The sequence below is a fragment of the Montipora foliosa genome, chromosome 4 (genome assembly GCF_036669935.1).
Source record: "Montipora foliosa isolate CH-2021 chromosome 4, ASM3666993v2, whole genome shotgun sequence".
NCBI lineage: Eukaryota > Metazoa > Cnidaria > Anthozoa > Scleractinia > Acroporidae > Montipora > Montipora foliosa.
The window spans coordinates 19,017,580-19,037,579 of NC_090872.1; the positions used below are offsets into that span (position 1 = coordinate 19,017,580).

Below are 20,000 nucleotides of genomic sequence, written 5' to 3' on the forward strand. Positions count from 1 at the left end.
ATGGTGGGACAACTTTATTACCCTAAGAGTGACTGCAGAAGAATGGAAGGAAAATTTCCGTATGAACCGCGAGACATTTCTGAAGTTATGTGACGACCTGAAGCCTAGTTTAGAAGGACAAGCTTCAAGGATGCGAATGCCATTATCGGTCAAAAAACAAGTTGCTGTCACTCTCTATTATCTTGCAAATGAAGGGCGTATGAGAAAGGTAGCCAATGCTTTTGGCATTGGTAAATCAACTGTTTCAAAGGTGGTGAGACGTGTCACCATGGCTATTTCGTTATGTTATGGCGTTAGCCCGTGTGAACGACTTGTTTCAATTCTGGGTCGTTTCTGCTCATACTATGCCGAAGTGTTATTCACGTCGACACGAAAAGCGGTTTGGTATAGTGTAGACACAGCCTTTGTCTTTCAGAAGATTCCAATATAGCGTCCATTTGTTTGTGGAGTTATTTCTTTGTCGCTGTCATCTTCAAAGTAGTTCTCAATAAGGTACCCACTGCTCATTAAAGAATTAGTATTTTGACTTGTATCACTATCAATAGTTGCGTCCATTTCAGTTACATTCGAGTATATTCTTGTTTCATTCAGTTCGCGGAATGACCCGTTTCGAAGCTGACGCTTGACATCTTTTAGTGTGGGTCTACTGCGAAAAGCCTATGCCTTTCTTTGTATGTGTTTTGAGCGCCCCAAGAAGAAATCGATTAAGGCAACGCAACGTCGACCTTCAGTAATCCAAACAACGCATCACAGTGCTCTTCATGATCTTGGATTACATGTTTGCTTTAAATAACCAATGAAAACAGCACCACATGCTTCTATTGTACATTACCCAATCAAAACACCGCCACGTGCTTTCTATTGTGCATTGCCCAATCAAACACCGCCACATTTTTCTATTGTGCATTTTGCTGCACAGGAAAAAAAAACTGAAATCTAACGTATTTTAAAACTCGTGCCCCTACGGGCCCGAGTAAAAATATTTGTCTTGCCTCATGTTACAGTTGTAGGGAAGTTGTAAGACACCACACTGTTACATAGCCGTCATAAATAGTCTGTAAGTAAAGCCAATCCCTGGAAACTCAAGAAAACCGAGTCTAAATTGGAACATTGAATTTCATATGGAAAAAAAGCCGGAAAACAACGCAAACAAGGTTGGTATAGCAGTAATGGACAAGGAAAAGAAGACATAACTACTCATCGAAGGAACGGTTTGCGGTATAGGCTTGATATCAGATAGGTGGAAGACCAAGCAAGACAAATACAGAGAACTAAGAGCGGGTATTAAACATCAATACCCTGATTACAAAGTAAACCATGTTACCCTTGACCCTAATACTACGAAAAATGAGAGCTGGATACAAACTGGCAAAGGACGTAAACCCATTAACCACATACTATTCATGGATGATCTGAAGCTGTACGGAGATAGCAAACATAAACTAGACTCACTTGTTCAAGTAGTAAGGATCTTCTCGCAAGAAATTAAGATGTCGTTTGGGCTAGACAAGTGTGCTGTCCTGGAAATGAGAAGGGGAAGACAAGTTGGCAGTAGCATAATAGAACTACCCGACGACCAGCATATCGGGGAAATAGACGAGGAAGGCTACAAATACCTTGGCATCTTACAGTTGGACCAGACTTTCAACACCAAGATGAAAGGCAAAATAACATCGGAGTATATGAGAAGAGTCAAGAAGTTGTGTAGATAAAAGCTCAATGGAGGAAATTTGATCCATGGCATCAATACCTGGGCTGTAGGTGTAGTACGCTACAGTGCAGGGATTGTGGACTGGACAATGGAGGAGGTAGCCAACATGGATAGAAGAACTAGGAAGATCTTGGCAATGAATGGCTGTCTGCACACCAGGAGTAATGTTGCGAGGCTGACGGGTTGTACCTGCCGAGAAAGGAAGGGGGAAGAGGACTGATCAGCATCGAGGAGTGTGTAAGAAGAGAGAGCAAATCATGGCTACCTGAGGGCCGATATACACGGTACGATTTTTGTCGCATGCGAGAGGCTATGACAGGCCTACAACATGACTTACGATTGTCGCAGCGTTTTAAAACAAGTTTTAAAATGCTACGACAAGGAGAAAGTGATTGTTGAAGAAGAGAGTCTGCAGAACTATGAGAGGAGGAAAGACGAGAAAGTTAAAAACTGGAAGGAGAAAGCCCTACATCGTGCGTTTGTCCAACAAATATCAGATGAAGCTGGAAAGGAGTCTTGGAGATGGCTCAGGAATGGATTCATAAAAAAGAAAACAGACGGTTTGCTTCTTGCTGCTCAGGAACAAGCTTTAAGAACAAACTCGATCAAGTACAGCATAGATAAGACCTCAGAGACATCACTGTGTAGATTGTGTGGAGATGCCACTGAAACAGTACGACACATTGTCAGTGGATGCAAAAGCTTGCCCAGAGAGAGTATAGGAAGCGCCACGACAAGGTGGCCCTGCGGGTACACTGGGAGATGTGCAGGAAGTATTTGATAGAGTGTAATGACAAGTAGTATGACCATCAACCCTTGCCAACCGCAGAAAATGGAGAAGTGAGAATTACCTGGGACATGACTATCTACACAGACAAAGTACTGAAACATAATCGGCCAGATATTACTGTAGTGCATAAAGACACACAGAAATGGACACTTATTGACATAGCTGTGTCAGCAGACCAGAATATCATCAGAACACACTCACTCACACTCACTAAGCCGGCTGCGAAGCAGTCGGCCACGATCTTCCTCCACTGTTTCCTATCCTGCGCCAACCATCGACTTTCCTCTGGTAGTGGTGGGTGCTCACTGTTTATCACCTTGGCAATGTACTGGTGGAACATTGTTTTTGGCCTGCCAGGTTTACGCTTCCCATGCTGAGTTTGGTAAAACGCATATTTGTTGATAGGCTCGTCAGTTGGTTTCCTCAAGATGTGACCTAGAAATTTCAGCTGACGTCGATGTATTTCTAGGATCAGAGGCTTCTGCTTGACCTGCCTTGGTAGGTCCTCATTACGTATGAAGTCTAGTCTCTTGACGCCAAGCATTATCCGATAGCAGCTTGTTGCGAAGCTGTTCAGTTTATCTTCGAGCCTCTGAGTCAGTGTCCAGCTCTCACAACCATATAGCAGAATGGAAAGGCAGGTTGTTTGGAACAGGTTAACTTTAAGCTCTGTTGGAATGGACTTGGATCTCCAGTTTCTCAAGCTTCCAGAAAGGGGCCCATCCTAAGCCAAGACGCCTTTTTATGTCATTGTCGGTGGATGCCATCTTCGAGCCATGGTAGGTGAAGTCCTTCACTTCCTTCTTCATCATCATCATCACTTACCTCTTCATCATCAGAACTGAAGAGGAGAAGGTTGAAAAGTACCAGGAACTAGCATTTGAAATCAGAAGGATTCATGGAGCCTCGAAAGTCACAATAATACCTATCGTGATTGGTGCTCTTGGAAGCATATCAAAAGGTGCAAAGACCTGGTTTGGCAAGCTAGAAGTACCTGATTTCCTTGGAAGTGTACAGTTATCGGCCATCCTTGGAACTGCTCACCTGTTGCGGAAAGTGTTGTCTCTCTAGGCTACGGGGAGTTGCTCAGACACAATAAACATTACCAAGTAAAACACCTGACAACTGGAGTGAATCGAATCGAATCGAATAATAGTAATAATAGTAATAATAATCATCATCATCATAATAATAATAATAATAATAATAATAATAATAATAATAATAATAATAATAATAATTTAATGGATAACATGCGAGCAACAGAAAGTTGAAAGTGGTTAGTTAGCGGTGACGTAAAGAAGGAGACAGAATTGGAATCGAAGTGAGTGACAGATGGTATAACCACAATCGCGAAGGCAACAGAATTGGAATCTAAGTGAGTGACAGATGGTATAACCACAATCGCGAGTCAGTTTGTGAACATGAAAGCGTGAAAATCCTTTGGGATTTTTGTATCCAGACTGACCATAAAATAGATCACTATAACCCAGATATTGTACTGGTTCACAAAAGGGAACGGATTGCAATGTTAATAGATATAGCATGTCCATTCTACACCAGAATTGAAAACAAGGAGTCAGAAAATATAGAAATTTACCAGGATTTGAAACGTGAAATTAAGAGTTTATGGAAGCCGAAACAAGTAACAATCATCCCAATCAGTATTGGAGCATGCACAATGGGAACAGTATACAGGAACATAAAAAACTGAATCAAAAAGCTGGGTCAGGAGCCCATGAGTAGAAGCGAACAACAGCCCTATATTCCTATCACAGTGTTTTCACAGAGCGATTTAATTTTTAGATTGAATTTCCCGCGAATGAGACTCCTGCAGGAGCCCGATGACCAATCACAAGCAACTAACTTGCGTCATGGCGTCACCGAACTGGAACTGCCTTTGTCTCTTGTGGGAAAGATGCCGTGACATAACTCACTTTCATAAGGCCAGCAAAATAAAATCTTCCTTTGTTTTAATGCAAATAAGCTTTCTTGCCTCGCTACGACGAATAATTTCAAAAGAACATTTCTTTCAAAATGAGGGCAGTGGGTCTAATTAAAATAAATAAAAAAGAATGCAAATGTGGTCGCCATTTATGAAAGTGGTCTATAGGTTTAGTAAGGGAGTTGTTTGTTCCTAGTCATGGTCTCCTGGCATGGGGTACCATGCCTTATTGAACTGCTCCAAAAGGTTGCCCTGTTGGGAACAGCAAAGATCATCAGGAACGTGTTGGACACCTAAAGCTAAAGCTAAAGGGAATTAGCCTGCTCCCAAACATGGAACCTGTAGTACAAATTAATACTCAGAGAAAGAAGAAGTAACAATAATAGTAATAATCATCATCATCATCATCATACTAATGATGATGATGTTGATGATCGTAATTAATTTAATCATCATCATCGTAATGATGACGCTGAGACTTTTTTGAATTTTATCAAAACTGGATAATTATGTGAGTTTTCTGGGTAAATTAAAAGTTCTTGAAACCTGAGGCTACAAGTGGAAGCTTGCACACGACGCAGTTGTGCCAACACAACAGAAGAGCAGTAAAATAATAATACCAATAACGATGGCAATAGAGACAATGAAAACGATAACAATACTAATTATGATGAAGATGATACTTCGCTAAGAAGGGCCAGCGGATTGGGAAGGGCTAGGACTCTACCACTTCTCTCCTTTGATAGCTTTTAAAGCTCCAGACTGCATGATAATGCACGATGGATGGCATAGTATATAGTGACCCCAAAGGCTTGCTTGCCATGCTCTACCACAATGAAACATTCTCCGCTGTCCCTGCTGAGAGTCTACTAATAACAAAGTTGCTTGAATCATTGAAATATTCCTTCAACTCCTTACAAGAAACAATATGTAATGCAACCAAATAACTTCTAGCACGTTCACTTAAAGGGGCACTGTCATGCTAACTTTGCTGTTTTTAGGTCAAAACTGGGTAAAAATCTAAATTAGTACGTTCACTCTGACGTACAACATTCCTGGCAACCCACTGAGAAAAAATGAAATGAATTTACGGCACAAAGAGCTATTTGTATTTAATTTTTGGCGACTTTCTGAAGACGTCGTCTCCAAACTTGAAAAAACTGGCCAGTTTTTTCAAGTTTCAATCCGTTTCCATGCCCTTCATTCTTGGGTGCAAACAACAAAGAAAAGCTCGAGTGTACTTCAATGGTTATTGGCAACAAAACTACAGCATTATTTTTTGGTTGTCATTGATGCAAAGACGTCCTTGGTGTTTTGAAGTTTGACTAAAATAGGGTGACACTGCCCCTTTGACCCTTTTTTGTAAATAACGCGTGGCATTAATGTCAGTACCTGGGTGTGGTTTCCCTCTCGCGGCAACCCTCTGCTTATTGCCTCCTCCATGTCGTGCACGGACGCTTGGAATTCTCCAAGCTGCCAAAAGCACTCGGCTCTTCGAACAAGTAAAAGAAGACACCACTGTGGAGCTTCGCGAGAGCAGTGTTCAAGAGCTATGGATAGATAATGCTTGGCAGTTGGGAAGTCACCACGCTCCATCGCCATTTGCCCCATCCCAGCAAAGTGGTTGGCCGGATCCATGGCTGTTCTTGGTATAACAAAGATACCTGCAAAATAGGGAGCTGAAACGTGATGAATTGAATACCAAGAAAAATTAACTTTGAGGCTAAAAAGACCTTGTGCATTTAAAGCACGTGCATTCCTTTCGATTGAGAGAAACCTGATGAAATCTCTCTCTTGTACATGTCTCGATAGACTTTCGTTCATTTGCAAGATAAACAAAAAAACTTAACTGCACAACGACTATACATCATCAAAATAATGAGATTTTAATGCCACAACTTACGAATGCTACCAATTTAATCCCGGGTATTTCATATGATGTAAAAGAAGAGACAGAAGGATAAAAACGTCTTATGCTTAGATCTAGAGCCGGCGCCGGTTCGCTCCAGTCAGTGTTGTGAATGCAAAATCAAACCATCATAGGAATGTATTACACAATAGCTTTCGATCAGTAACTTTGGGCACGGATAATATGCCACCAACAAGTTCACAGTTGCAACCGCCTTGTACCGAAACACTACAGAACAGAATATCTCAATCAATATGCCCTCTTGGTGTCAAGAAATTGACAAACACAGAAATGAACATCAAGACTACAACAAGTTTGTAACCTTGTTCAGGGCTTTTTCAAAGGGGACTCTTTGATAAAACATGCTTCAAAGTTGCCTTATTTTTTATTCATGCAATTCTAGTCTACGAGGATTTACAGCTTTATTATTGTTTATGTTTTGCTCATAATTATTTTTACTCTGTTTCAATTTCATCGACTACTTGGTTGATTTCTGCAGGCCGAGAAAGAGTTGTATTTCTATGCTGATGACTCCAGCCCTCGGAGTTAGATGACCAAAAGAATGTTGCTCAGTAGGAGAAAACTCAAACAGAAACCTTGACGGAATAAACGCTTGGGCAGATAAGTGGAAATGTAATGTTTGAACCATCAAAATGTAAAAACACAATACTGTTCCAGAAAAAGCACCCAGTCACTCTCAATTTATTGTGCTCCAGATTCGTTGTTTGACTTCAGCTAGCATTATGAAATAGGTGGAGACTCATAGTCCATGTTACAGTTGTGTGCTTAGTTTACCTGGCCTATGAATGAAAGTAAGGCTGGAGTTGACCTTGTTTAGATAGAAACCTCACTGCTTTTCTTATGTAAAGTCTTACTAATTAGCATTACAACAACATAAGAAGAAGGAGGTCTGTATCATAACAGGGTCAACACCAGCCTCACTTACATTTAAAGGCCAGGTAACTAAGCACACAACTGTAAAGAGGTCTATTTGTGAGATTAGTCAACCTGTGAATTTGTTGTCCTAAGGCCTGTTTTAAACCTCACATTTTAACTGTGCGGCATCTAATGCAAATGAGCGAAAAACAATAGATTTTTCTCATTTGCATTAGATTCGGCACATGTAAAATGTGACGTTTAAAATGGGCCTAAGGCCGACCATCACATGTCAGCCACAGGACACCAGACTTGGAGAATATTCATCAAGGGAACTTGGTTGAGGAGTTTGAGGAAAGTCAAGAAGAATCGATATCGCTGCGCTAGAAATCCTTATTACTTATAAATTACGATTCCTTGATATAAAGGCTAAATGGATTGTAGTGGTGTGGCACGCTCACTATTGGAGTTAATTAAGACTACATTGTTTATGAATTGTTTACTTTCACCCAAGTAGCTGAACTTACTGTTCATTTTTTAAGTGTTACGGACAATACTCGACTTGCTTCCAAGTGAACCCACCGTTAGGCAGGTGACACTAGATTTCGAAAAGGCACTGTGGTTGGCAATGAAGAGCATCTTACCGACATTACAACTTCAGGGTTGCCTGTTTCACTGGACCCAGGCATTGTGGAGAAAGGTTAGACTTTGTACATTTAGACATATCAGGGATCTTAAGAAAAGACGTCAGGTATTTCTAGGGAATGTTTTTGCCCAAACTCAAGTAAATCATCTCTAGTAGGGTAAAAATAGCAAGAAATCGAGCCAAAATTCAAGGTGGAGGCTCAAGGCGATGTTACCATTTCTTGAGTTTGTCTCGTTAGTTATAAGAGAATTTGTCTTCTTAAAAACGGTTCATGAGCTCGTTCTTCAAGCTTCTTACCAGAACGATATTGGTGTGTATCGTTTCATCAGAAAATTAACGGCCCTTCCGTTCCTGCCACATCACGAAATTCAACCAGTGTTCCTTGCCCTGCGGCGTCAGGCCCAGACGGAGCCCCTCCGAGACCTGGCTGATTACATGAAACGGCAAGGGATTGAAAGCACAGTGTTCGCGCCCAAGGATTGGAGTGTTTATAAACAGCCCATACTCACAAATAATGATATACAGGGGTGGCATAATGCACTGAATAGACATGCATTTGGACAGGGTGGCTTGCTGCTCTACTTACTCATTGAACAGTTTGAAAGGGAGGCCCAGCTGACAAGCATCACAGTGACCATAAGGCTAGTTTAAAATGAAAACATCTAGGATACAGCGCAAGTGCTGTAAAAATGTTCAAAGAAAGCTGTTGGGTTTCTTGGAACAATACGAAAATCGTGAAATAACCATGGCCTATTTGCTTAAGTCATGTTCACATCTAAATGGACCAGTTTGAGCACAATGATTTGCAAATAGATTTAGCTTTTAAGGCCAATAATATTATAATGATTTACAGTAGTACTATGCTACCTTATAGCACGGTTTGACCCCCACGCGAAAGTGAGCTTTGATTGGTGGATTCGAAAAGTTAATGACATGCATTGGCTTTTGATTGGTGGATTCAAAAATCCAAGATTTTGCAATGGGTTCAAATCGAGATTGGGGTCAAAGTCCAAGTTCCAAAAAAAATAATGGACTATGATTGGAGGGAAAAGATTACAGCGCCCATGGCAGGAAAAAGATCCCAGCTGAAAAAACTATTTTAATGAACCCAAAACTATTTACAAGTGGGAATGTGTGAGGCGGCCTGGTGCTGAGCCTCGCCCCTGATCAATGAGACAAAAAAAGGTTGGTGATGACACCCAGAACCCATCACCCAAACAAAACTATTTACAAAAAAAGACGGTGACGGGATCCAGAACCCGCCACCCCCACCTTTTAGGTGGTCTCTATGGAGACCTCGGAGGCCACTCCCAGGTCCATCAAACCGTCTAGAAGATCTAGATCGTCGTTGGTCAGGCGTTGGTAGCCATACGGATAGGTCTTGCCGATGTCGGGATCAAGGACCCTCTTGGAATACATCAGACGGCAGTCCTTGTGGGCAACATGTTCTCTACCTTGAATTGACGATTATCGTTATTTGTTAATTTGCTTTCAATTTACTATTATCGTTATTTCAAAACACTGTGTCCCAGGACTTGTGGTAGCAAATAAAAAGAAAAAAGTAAAAGCAGCCCTGGACAGGATTTGAACCCGGAGCACCCACTTCAAAGGAACTGTTTTTCTCCACTTAACCACTAAAGATCAACTAACTAAAAATGTGCCGATTATTTACCAAAACTAATTAGTATATATATAAAATCATTGCTGAATAAAATGGTTAAGTCTAAAGCTTGATTTTACAATGGTTAGCTTTCTCTTTAAGTTTGGTAACCAACATTTTTCACTGTGTAAGCTTGCTTCTTAGCGGCTGTTAATATACGTTTACAGCGGCACTTTTGGAAGAAAAAATTATTGACATTAATAAAAAATGACATCCTTGCAGTTAGTGATGTGGTAGTCTAGTGGTTAAGTGAAGGGGTTATTAATTACACGTTCCCAGGTTCAAGTCCTGCGAGTCCAGAGATTAGGGTTCCGCTTTTAAAAGAAATATGTTCATTTCCCATAATCCATATCAAGCTTTCAGTGTTCTGAAATAACGATAATAGTAAATTGAAAGAAAATTAACAATTAACGATAATCGTCAATTCAAGGTAGAGAACATGCTGTTGTGGGCCAGCTGCATTTCCAGAGCATAGGCCTTGGGGTCCCGATGGATAGCATGGGACTGAGTGACACGCATCGTGTGGGGTCGATCCAAAAAAACGAAGAAGTTCGTCGAGAGTGTTCTGACCTAAGACGTCATAATTTAATTGGGCACTGCCCTCGATGTTCAGTGAAAACCCACACGCCTTGCATACGGTCTTGTCCCTGAGCATATTGTACCCATAATAAAGTCTGGCCTCGAGCTCGTCCTTTAAGTCACTGAGATAGATCCCTCGAGGGGGATCCGAGGGTGGATCATCAGGTCGATGTATGAAGACGACCGAGTTGGTGTCAAAGTAGAGCACACGTTCGTCAAGATGATCTAGGGCCTGACAGAGTGGGAGCAGAGCGTGACAGGCAGTGAAAGCAGCCACAAAGATGTTGAGATTGGGCGAGGGGAAAGCGTCGTCGGTCTGTAGTTTATAACGAACTTTCACGCGATCCTCTGTCAAGGCACTCACGTAACACATGTCCTATTGCTTGCTATCCAAGAACATGACAAAGGGTTGAGGCTTGGTCTTGTTCAGCCACTGACCAAATTTACCCCACATGGAGTTCAACATCATTTTGGCCACAGCGCATTGTCCGGGATTTTTGGAAATCTTGGAGGCGTCCAGTTGGATGCCTTCGTGAGCACAATAGGCATCAACGTGTGCTTGTCGTTGTTGATACACTTCATGAATGTGTAAGAGGGTGTAACCTTTTTGTACGGCCATTTCTTATTCCAGGGTGCACCAGGTGCCCACCAAAGCTTGTTGTATTGGTGTGATGGCAGATGGACATCGGTTGACGTTTTCTTTGACGCAGGTGCGGCACAGCGAGGATGTCAACTTGTTGTGACTGCGGTGAGGCATGAAGGGAAGGTAGAGATCGGGAGGTGGGTGCACAGTACACTTGGCCAGACCGAAGTACGACAAGAGGTCTGTGCACAGTAAACTTGGCCAGACCGAAGTACGACAAGAGGTCGGTGGTACCAAGTTCATAGACGAAGGTGGGAAGCCCGACAGGGTACTCGCCATACTTGTTGACCCAGGGATAGAGACTAGTGTAATCTCAGGGATCCAAAAGGGTTTGGAAACGGAGATCGACCACGTCCTGGTCCGAGGTCTTTAGGGCTTGCCACTCACATTCCCAAATCTCGATGATCTGGTACCCTTGACTCTGGAGTAAGGTTTGTTTTTGATCGACGAGAGCCTGCACGTCGTCCATGGATCCGATCCAACAGTCTTGGGTGTAGGTCGGTGCGTTGGGGATGGCAGGCCCAGCAGCCATGCCAGAAGAACCCGTGAAATGCGTAGATGGTGTGAGTGTCAGCATCGTAGTCGTCAACGGTGTGTCAGGTGCCCTGGATCTGGTGTTCGCCATCGTTCGGAGCGTGCTGGATTCTCTGGCGGTACAAGGGATGATGATCGGCCAAGGCATGTCTGTAAGTTTGGGCCATGAGCTCGTGTTGTTTGGCCTCGAGGCTAACCATTCCACGGAAGCCTGGGAATGATTGATCTGGCCCCACCACCCCAAGAGGGGTACTGAAGCGATGGTGTTTTCCTCCAAAAAGTGCATACATAAGAAACAATTACAGGCCAACGCCACAGTGCAAAGGTCTTGGAAAAGGCACTTGGAGGCATTTGGAAGACAAGGAATCGATGAATCAGATGGTTATGTCCTTGTAGTCATAGATTAACTGCAAGACCTTGCCACCGTTCCTCACTTGTTCGAGTTGTCATCTTTGGTGGTGCAACTCATCAATGACTGGGTAGATGTCGTAACCCTGGAAATTGTGGTCCAACACTGTCAAAGATTGGGTCCCGTTCTCCATCAACATCTCCAACCATTCCGAGAATTGGGGAAGACAGTATAACCTTACCTTAAAAGTTTAAATGTATACTGGTGTTCAGTGTAGCTGTGAGAAGCAAAACAGAAAAACTACTGTAGTGTACCTTCCTCGGCATTGGATTTTGAACTTCTTCTTTGGCTTGACTCGTTTACATTTTCTCTGTTTGAAGTCACTGCTCCTGGGGTCGCAATAGGCTGTTTTTCAGCCAAGTTATCTGCAGCTGACTCTTGACAAGTAGAGCTCTCTGATAAAGAGACCAAATTACACAGTCATTGGATGATTCTCCCAATATCAACTTTGACTAGTAAATTAAAAAAAATAATTAGAATTTTAAGTTGGAACCATTTAAAAAATGGGACACACTATACTGAATATCGAACAAGTGATTTTAGCTCACCCAATACTCTTATTTCCAAGGATTAAGAACTTAACCCTTCCCCACCTAACTGCGAGACTTGTAGATTTTACGGTCCTTTGGCTAACAGCAGACTATTTTACTCGCCAATTGGGGGCACGTTTGTTCTCATCCCCAGAGTCTTCTTTTCTTTTGGTCAGCACCAAGAACACGGACTCTGGCCACGGCAAAGCAGGAAGTCCGGGAATCATGGATTTCCGACTCTTCCGCTGCCCATTGTCAGAAATTTGAAACAACAGTCATCAACGTCTACAACATTATACCGTTACCACGACTGTGAAAACTCTGATCAGGGTGGAAATTGAATCCACAACCTAGTTTTTCTTTGACAATTGTCCTTGTGTGGGTCCATTTCTATAACTAGGGCCAATTATGCTCAGATGGAGTACATGGGAATAATCTACTCTTTGACTAGTAACTATCACCATAATTAGTTTTATAATAATGTAATACATACAATTGCCAAAAAAAGGTAATGTAGCTCCTCTAAAGCCTTCAATTTTATTGTTTAAATAACATACACACATTACATTACATTTTAAATGTTGTATAATTGAGTTTCTAGCATTCTAGCTCATATACGACCATGAATAACCTTACCTTAAAGTTTAAATGTATACTAGCGTTCAGTGTAGCTGTGAGAAGCAAAACAGAAAAACTACTGTAGTGTACCTTCTTCAGCATTGGATTTTGAACTTCTTCTTTGGCCTGACTCCTTTACATTTTCTCTGTTTGAAGTCACTGCTCCTGGGGTTGCAATAGGCTGTTTTCCAACCAAGTTATCTGCAGCTGACTCTTGACAAGTAGAGCTCTCTGATAAAGAGACCAAATTACACAGTCATTGGATGATTCTCCCAATATCAACTTTGGCTAGTATTAAATGAAAAGAGAATTAGAAATTTAAGTTGGAGCCATTTAAAAAATGGGACACACTGTACTGAATATGTACTCCAATGAATAGGAACTTAACCCTTCCCCATCTAAGTGCGAGACTTGTAGATTTTATAGTCCTTTGGCTACCAGCAGACTATTTTACTCGCCAATTGGGGGCACATTCAGTCTCATCCCCAGAGTCTTCTTTTCTTTTGGTTAGCGCCAAGAACACGGACTCTGGCCACAGGCAAAGCAGGAAGTCCGGGAATCATGAATTTCCGTCTCTTCAGCTGCCCATTCTCAGAAATTTGAAACAACAGTCATCAATGGCTACAACATTATACCAATACCACGACTGTGTATATTTTTGGCTGTGGCCACTGAGTTCATGTTTTTGGCGCTGACAAAACGAAGAGCGGGCTCTGGAGACGAGGATGGGTGTAAATGGGTTAACAACATCTAGGTCCAGTTAAAAACCATGCCCCCCTTAACACTTCCCCACCTAAGAGTGAGACATTTTACTCAGGCTAACAAAAGACAATTTTACTTGCCGACTGGGAGTGTTTTATGTGTAACTGGGTTAAAATAATTTAGTTTTATGTGTGACTGGTGTAAAATAATAGTTGCGTTTATAGTCACGTTATGTTTGTTGCGTGACACGTTATCACATATGGTTTTGTTTGCACAGCGCTTTTTTGATTTCAGTTGATTTATAGATACCCGATTACTTGTATATAATTTAGATTACACGTGGAGATTAGCAGTCTTCCACACATCAGAAAATAAAGCGAAACAATTTCAATCTACGAGTTTATAACATGGCGCCCAACGTGGGGGGGTGAATCACGATATCTTACAATGGCAGAGGAAGACCACAATCGACTAAGAGCAAAACGCACGGCTAACAGAGCAGTTGTTACAAGAATAATAGACAAATCAGAAGAAATTTTGGAATACGACTCCATACCGCAAGATGTCAGATCGAAGAATAGACTGATACGAATCCTCACGATGCTAAAGGAAAAAATGGAACTGCTCATCAATCTCGACGGCAAAATACTGGAAGGCGTCAAAGTCAACGACATAACAAAAGAAATCGAAGAGGCCGAATTCTTTAAAATGAAAATCATGGATACCATTGCAAACATAAAATCGAGCAACACCCTTTCCGCATCAATTACGCCCAATCAAACGACTTCTTTTTTTCATCCTGATCCATCGGCATCTCATGCACAACACGAACCTCTCGATTCTACACACCAAGGTATTCCGAATACATAACATCAAACGGCAGGATTACCTCTTAATCAAGTGAACGCAACGAACGCAATTCTTCCCAGTCCACCTCTATCTCCGTCTACCAATTATATGCCTCATAGCATCGAAAAATCCAGGAGTACAGACGACTAAATCACGACTGCCCAAGATCGTATTAGCAAAGTTTAAAGGAGAAGTTACCCAATTCCGAAGTTTCTGGGACAGCTTTGAAAGCAAAGTCCATGTAAATCACGTTCTCACGAAAATTGACAAGTTCAATTATCTAACATCTCTGCTCGAGGGAACGGCGTCTCGTGCTATTGCTGGATTACCCCTTACGGAAGAAAATTACGATGCTGCCGCGGATATCATTTGCAAGCGCTTCGGGAAACCGCAACAACGTATCTCTGCATACATGGATGAGCTACTTAGGATATCTGTGTGTCCGTCGGACAAACCCCATCAACTTCGTTACTTTTATGACAAACGGAGTGTTAACATACGAGCTTTAAAGGCACTTGGTGTGAAGGCAGATCAATATGGACCTTTGTTGATTCCTATCATCATGGCCAAGCTTCCCCCTAAAATCAGAGTCCACGTCGCACGAAATACCACACAAGAGGTCTGGAATATCGAATCGATACTAAACGTAATTCAGAGCGAAATAGAAGCGAGGAAAATAAGCGATAAAGTGAAAGCTATGACAAGTTCCATAGAGCCTAAACGACCTTCATACCAAAAGCCTGGCAATTCGACTACAAGTTCCTTTCTAGCAGGTTCTCAGCTACCCTTCCACACACCCAAATGTGTTTATTGCTCTGAGAGGCATTTTTCTGCCTCTTGCGAAATCGTCCCTGACTACAACGCTCAGAAATCCATCCTGAAGCGCGATAAGCCGTGTTTCGCGTGTTTAGGAAAGGGACACAACTCGGAACAGTGTGGAAAGCGATGCAGAAAGTGCTTTAGCCGACCTATTTGCTCCGCCTCGGAATTCAACAACTCGCCCCACTACCAAAACCAGCCATCTCCTTTAGGAAATCGAAGTGTAGAAGTGATGGAAACAACTGGAACTACAACAAAGACAACCACTTCCAAAAACACACATTCAAAACCAAACGTTTTGCTACAGACAGGAACCGTAATTGCAACCAACGAAAAAGGAACTTGATCGACTAAAGTTAGAGTATTATTCGACAGTGGTAGTCAGCGTTCGTACGTTACTGAAAGTTTATGATCGAGGCTTCAACTGAGATCTCTACAGTCCGAGAAGATCAATCTAAACAAGTTTGGCGAATTCTAATTCAGGAAGCAGAGCTGCGACGTGGTTAACGTACAACTTCGAAAGTCGGAATACGATGAACCGATTACTGTAGCCGCTTTCACTTTTCCGGTTATCTGCTCACCATTACCCACGCACGTTTCCACAAGTTACGCTCACTTACATGGTTTGGAATTAGCCGATGAACCAAGTAGTTCTGAAAACTCCATTGAATTGTTAATAGGTTCCAACTATTATTGGCTCTTTGTAACAGCGGTGAAGAAGGACTGATTGCCGTTGACAGCAAACTGGGATGGTTATTATCCGGCCCGATTAACTAAGTTACATGTGACCGGTGTTATGTGACACACACTAACTTGATAATCGAAGGCGAGAAACCCTTATTTCAACCAAGTGAAGACAACGTGCTAGCAAAAAGTGTCTCAAGCGTTTTTGGGATACTTAATCTGTCGGTATTAGCGATACTACAGCGAACAAAGAGGAGTTGTTTGAAATCGGAGTCAGGAGAACAGGAAACCGGTATGAAGTCAAGTTGCCTTGGAAAGAAAATACACAGCCTTCATCCAATGGTTAGAGTTGAGCGAGTCATGTCTCAGATCATTATATCACAAGCTTCGCAAAGAACCATCCCTTCTGGCCAAATATGATACTATTATTCAAGAACAGATAAAAAGTGGAATTGTTAAGAAAGTGCCAGACGAAGAACAACAAAAGTAAGAGTCGTTTACGATGGGTCTGCGAAAGCGTCCAAGCAAGAAAAACTCTTAACGATTGCTTATAAACGGGGTCCAAACCATCTTCCACATGTCTTCAACATGTTGGGTTGGCTAATTTCTGAAAAAACCTCGTAGGCCTTACAGTTGACATCGAGAAAGCTTTTTTGATGGTTGGAATCCAAAAAGATCATCAAGATTTTCTTCAATTCTTGTGGTTTGATGACCCAAGCACAGAGAGACCGAATGTCATACATCTCAAATTCACACGACTTGTCTTTGGACTGCAACCATCGCCAGCCATTTTGGGTGCAACAATTTTACACCATTTAGAGTTACAAAGAAAGAGCGATCCCCAACTAACAGAACTCTAAGAAAAGTCATTTTACGTGGATGATCTACTAACGGGGGTGGACAACGACAAAATTGCCTTCGCGATTTACAAGAAGGCAAGAGGCTAATGTCCAAAGGAGGGTTTAACCTACGAAAATGGAAAACGAATTCTCAACAATTACAGGAGACCATCAACAAAGAAGAAAGCGTGACAAAGTCAAACAGTCAAAATGTCAGCGAAGACAACAACAAAACATGCTTCCAATCGAGTACCCAGGTTTCAAGCTCAAACACATCTTCCGATGACAATATCTTTATAAAAGTTCTAGGAATGAACTGGAACACTCACAGCGATGACGTTATCTTCAGCGTTTCCGAATTAACAGAGTACGCCAATTCACTTCCACTCAGTAAGAGATCCATTCTCAAGATGACCTCAAAGATTTACGACCCCATGGGATTTATATCGCCCGTGACAGTAAAAATGAAAGTCCTCTTTCAGGAAGTGTGCAGAGACAAAACAAATTGGGACAGTGAACTGAAAGGAGAAACACTTAAGAAATGGAAATCGATTCTTCAAGAATTAAATATGACAGCCGATTGTTATCGAATTCCTTGATGTTACTTTTCCCATCAACCCATAGATGTACAATTACATGGTTTTTGCAATGCATCTGAACGTGCTTACACCACAGTCGTCTTTGCTAGGAGTACCTACAGTGATGGTAAAGTCGAGGTTCGACTGGTCGCTTCTAAAGCAAGAGTGTCACCGATCAAGAGACAGACAATTCCCCGTCAAGAACTGTTAGGAGCACTTATTTTGTCCCGTCTTGTGAGCAAATTGAAGTCTCTTGGCACCGAAATTCCTGTCGTTTTGTGGACTGACAACTCCATGACAACTCTGTGTTGGATAAAGAACAAGGGAGAATGGAAACAGTACGTTGGAATACGAGTTGGCGAGAATCATGGAGACATTGTCCAGGAGAGGTCAACCCTATATTCCTTCCAGAGGACTAACCGCGAAAGAACTGCCAACTTGCAAAACGTGGTGGAAAGGCCCAAAATTTCTACAAGACTCGTCAGACGAATGGCCCGATTCGTCTCATACTAATCAAACCAAAGAAGAGGAAATTCAGCGAGAAGCAATTAATAGCAAACCAATTATCACATATTCAATGATTAATTCATCCCTCTCTAATGTCACCGGCGGCGGAATTTGCAATACAATGAACATTGATCATTATACATCACACGTTTGCTTCGAGTGACAGCTTATGTGGTCAGGTTCATCAAGAATATTAAAGCGAAAGATCAAAGCCAACGCACTTACAAGGAACTGAGGGCCGATGAAATGAAGGATACGGACGTCTTATGGGTCAAATCGGTACAAAGTTCAGCATTTGTCTTCTTAACGGAAAACACCGCAAGGCCACTCCTCCAATTTGAGTAACGCAATTTGGGTTATTTCTCAGCGAAGATCACACAATTAGATGTAAAGGCCGAATAAGCAATTCTTCACTGCAAATTTCAACCAAGTCTCCAATTCTCTTGCCAGCCAAACACGCCTTCGTAAACCTTCTCGTTAAGCAAATCCACGATCGCGTCAAACATTCTGGAATTAATGCTACGTTAACTGCCGTCAGAGAAAGATTCTGGATTCTACGCGGAAGAGAAACAGTGAAGAGGATTTTAAGACATTGCGTAGTTTGTCACCGATACGATGCAGTACCTTGCAAACCTTCAAAGTTTGCCGAATTGCCAAGTAACCGAGTCTCTGACGACCCACCATTTTCTCATATTGGACTTGACTTTGCGGGACCACTTCATGTCAAGGATCATCTTGCAGGAACAGAAAACAGTTTTCGAAACACTACCAAAGTATACATCTGTTTATTTACGTGCGCATCAACTTGAGCCATCCATCTAGAATTAACTCGAGGACTGACTGCACACGATTTTCTGTTAGCTTTCTGGATATTCGCCAGTAGACGAGGTCTACCAGCTACAATTCAATCGGACAACGCCAAAACTTTCCAATCTTCAAGCAAAGAAATTATATTGGTAACATCACACGATCACCGGAAGTTTCGAGTTATTTGGTTAACAACCAGATCAGTTGGAACTTTATCGTTGAGAGAGCTCCATGGTGGGGAGGCTACTGGGAGCGGTTAGTGCGAAGTGTTGAAGCACCGCTTCATAAGGTCATTGGTAGAACAACTTTAAGTTACGATGAGCTGAACACCTTGCTGACAGAAGTTGAAGGAGTGATTAACGCAAGACCGCTTACTTAAGGCTACGATGCCCAAGAGTCTATTTCTTACCCTTAACCCCATCCGACTTAATTTATGGTCGATGTGTCACAGTTAGTCCCAACAGTCAACATCACGAGATCGTCAGCACATACAACTCTTTGACGAAGCGATTGAAACACCATCGATTTTTGTTGAGTCAGTTCACACGATGATGGAGAAATGAGTATTTAACCAGTTTAAGAGAACAAGCTGCCAAAGGGGTAAATTCTGGAGATGCAAATTCCAAACTCAAAGTGGGTGACGTCGTCATTCTTAAGGATGATTCCATTCAACGTGCTTTTTGGAAGCTTGCTAAAGTAGAAACTGTCGCTGTACAGCAGGGTACAAATTCATCTCAGTCTACTCAACGACTAAGAAGACCGTTACGACAACTCATTCCTATCGAAGTAGATCAATGAGACTAATCAGACTATTTCAAGGAACTCAAACATTGAACTTTAGCAGAATAGATTTTTTGTCCTTTCATGTAGTTGATTCACTGTTGTGAACAACTAGGGGGAGTGTATAATAATACTTGCGTTTATAGTCACGTTTATGTTTGTTGCATAACACGTTATCACATATGGTTTTGTTTGTACAGCGCTTTTTTGATTTCAGTTGATTTATAGATATCGGATTACTTGTATATAATTTAGATTACAGCAGTCTTCCACACATCAGAAAATAAAGGGAAACGATCTACCAGTTTATAACACACTGGGTTAAAAAAAAATTATTCTTGATGAAAGCACTTCCTTATTGACTTTTTTTATAGACTTGTTCTTGTCTGCTCTTAGGTGAGCTACAATACCGGCTCTGGATCTACATTGCCGTTTACATTTCCTAGAGATGAAGTCACTGTCGCTAGGAATGGAGTGGCGCTGATCATGAGCTGACAAAAATAGTCAGCTGCTTGCTTCTCCTCAACTCCTTTGCGTACTTGGTGTAGCACACAAAGCCATGTTGGTCTGGATGAAGCTTTCCGT

General features: G+C 41.9%; 1 protein-coding gene across 3 annotated transcripts in view; it reads right to left on the reverse strand.

The window, feature by feature from the left end:
• The window catches only part of LOC138000169 (TPR and ankyrin repeat-containing protein 1-like), an 86,089-nt gene that overhangs the window by 34,249 nt on the left and 31,840 nt on the right, over nt 1–20,000 (reverse strand). The window contains exons 5-7 of one of the 3 annotated variants that reach the window (XM_068846379.1): nt 12,941–13,081; nt 11,957–12,097; nt 5,839–6,110 (exon numbers count right to left, since the gene is read on the reverse strand). In XM_068846379.1, the coding sequence (XP_068702480.1) occupies nt 5,839–6,110; nt 11,957–12,097; nt 12,941–13,081 (554 nt within the window). Of the gene's footprint in view, nt 1–5,838; nt 6,111–8,174; nt 8,526–9,149; nt 9,257–11,956; nt 12,098–12,940; nt 13,082–20,000 lie in introns of those variants that run through there. The other 2 variants (XM_068846381.1, XM_068846380.1) reach the window with 2 other exon arrangements.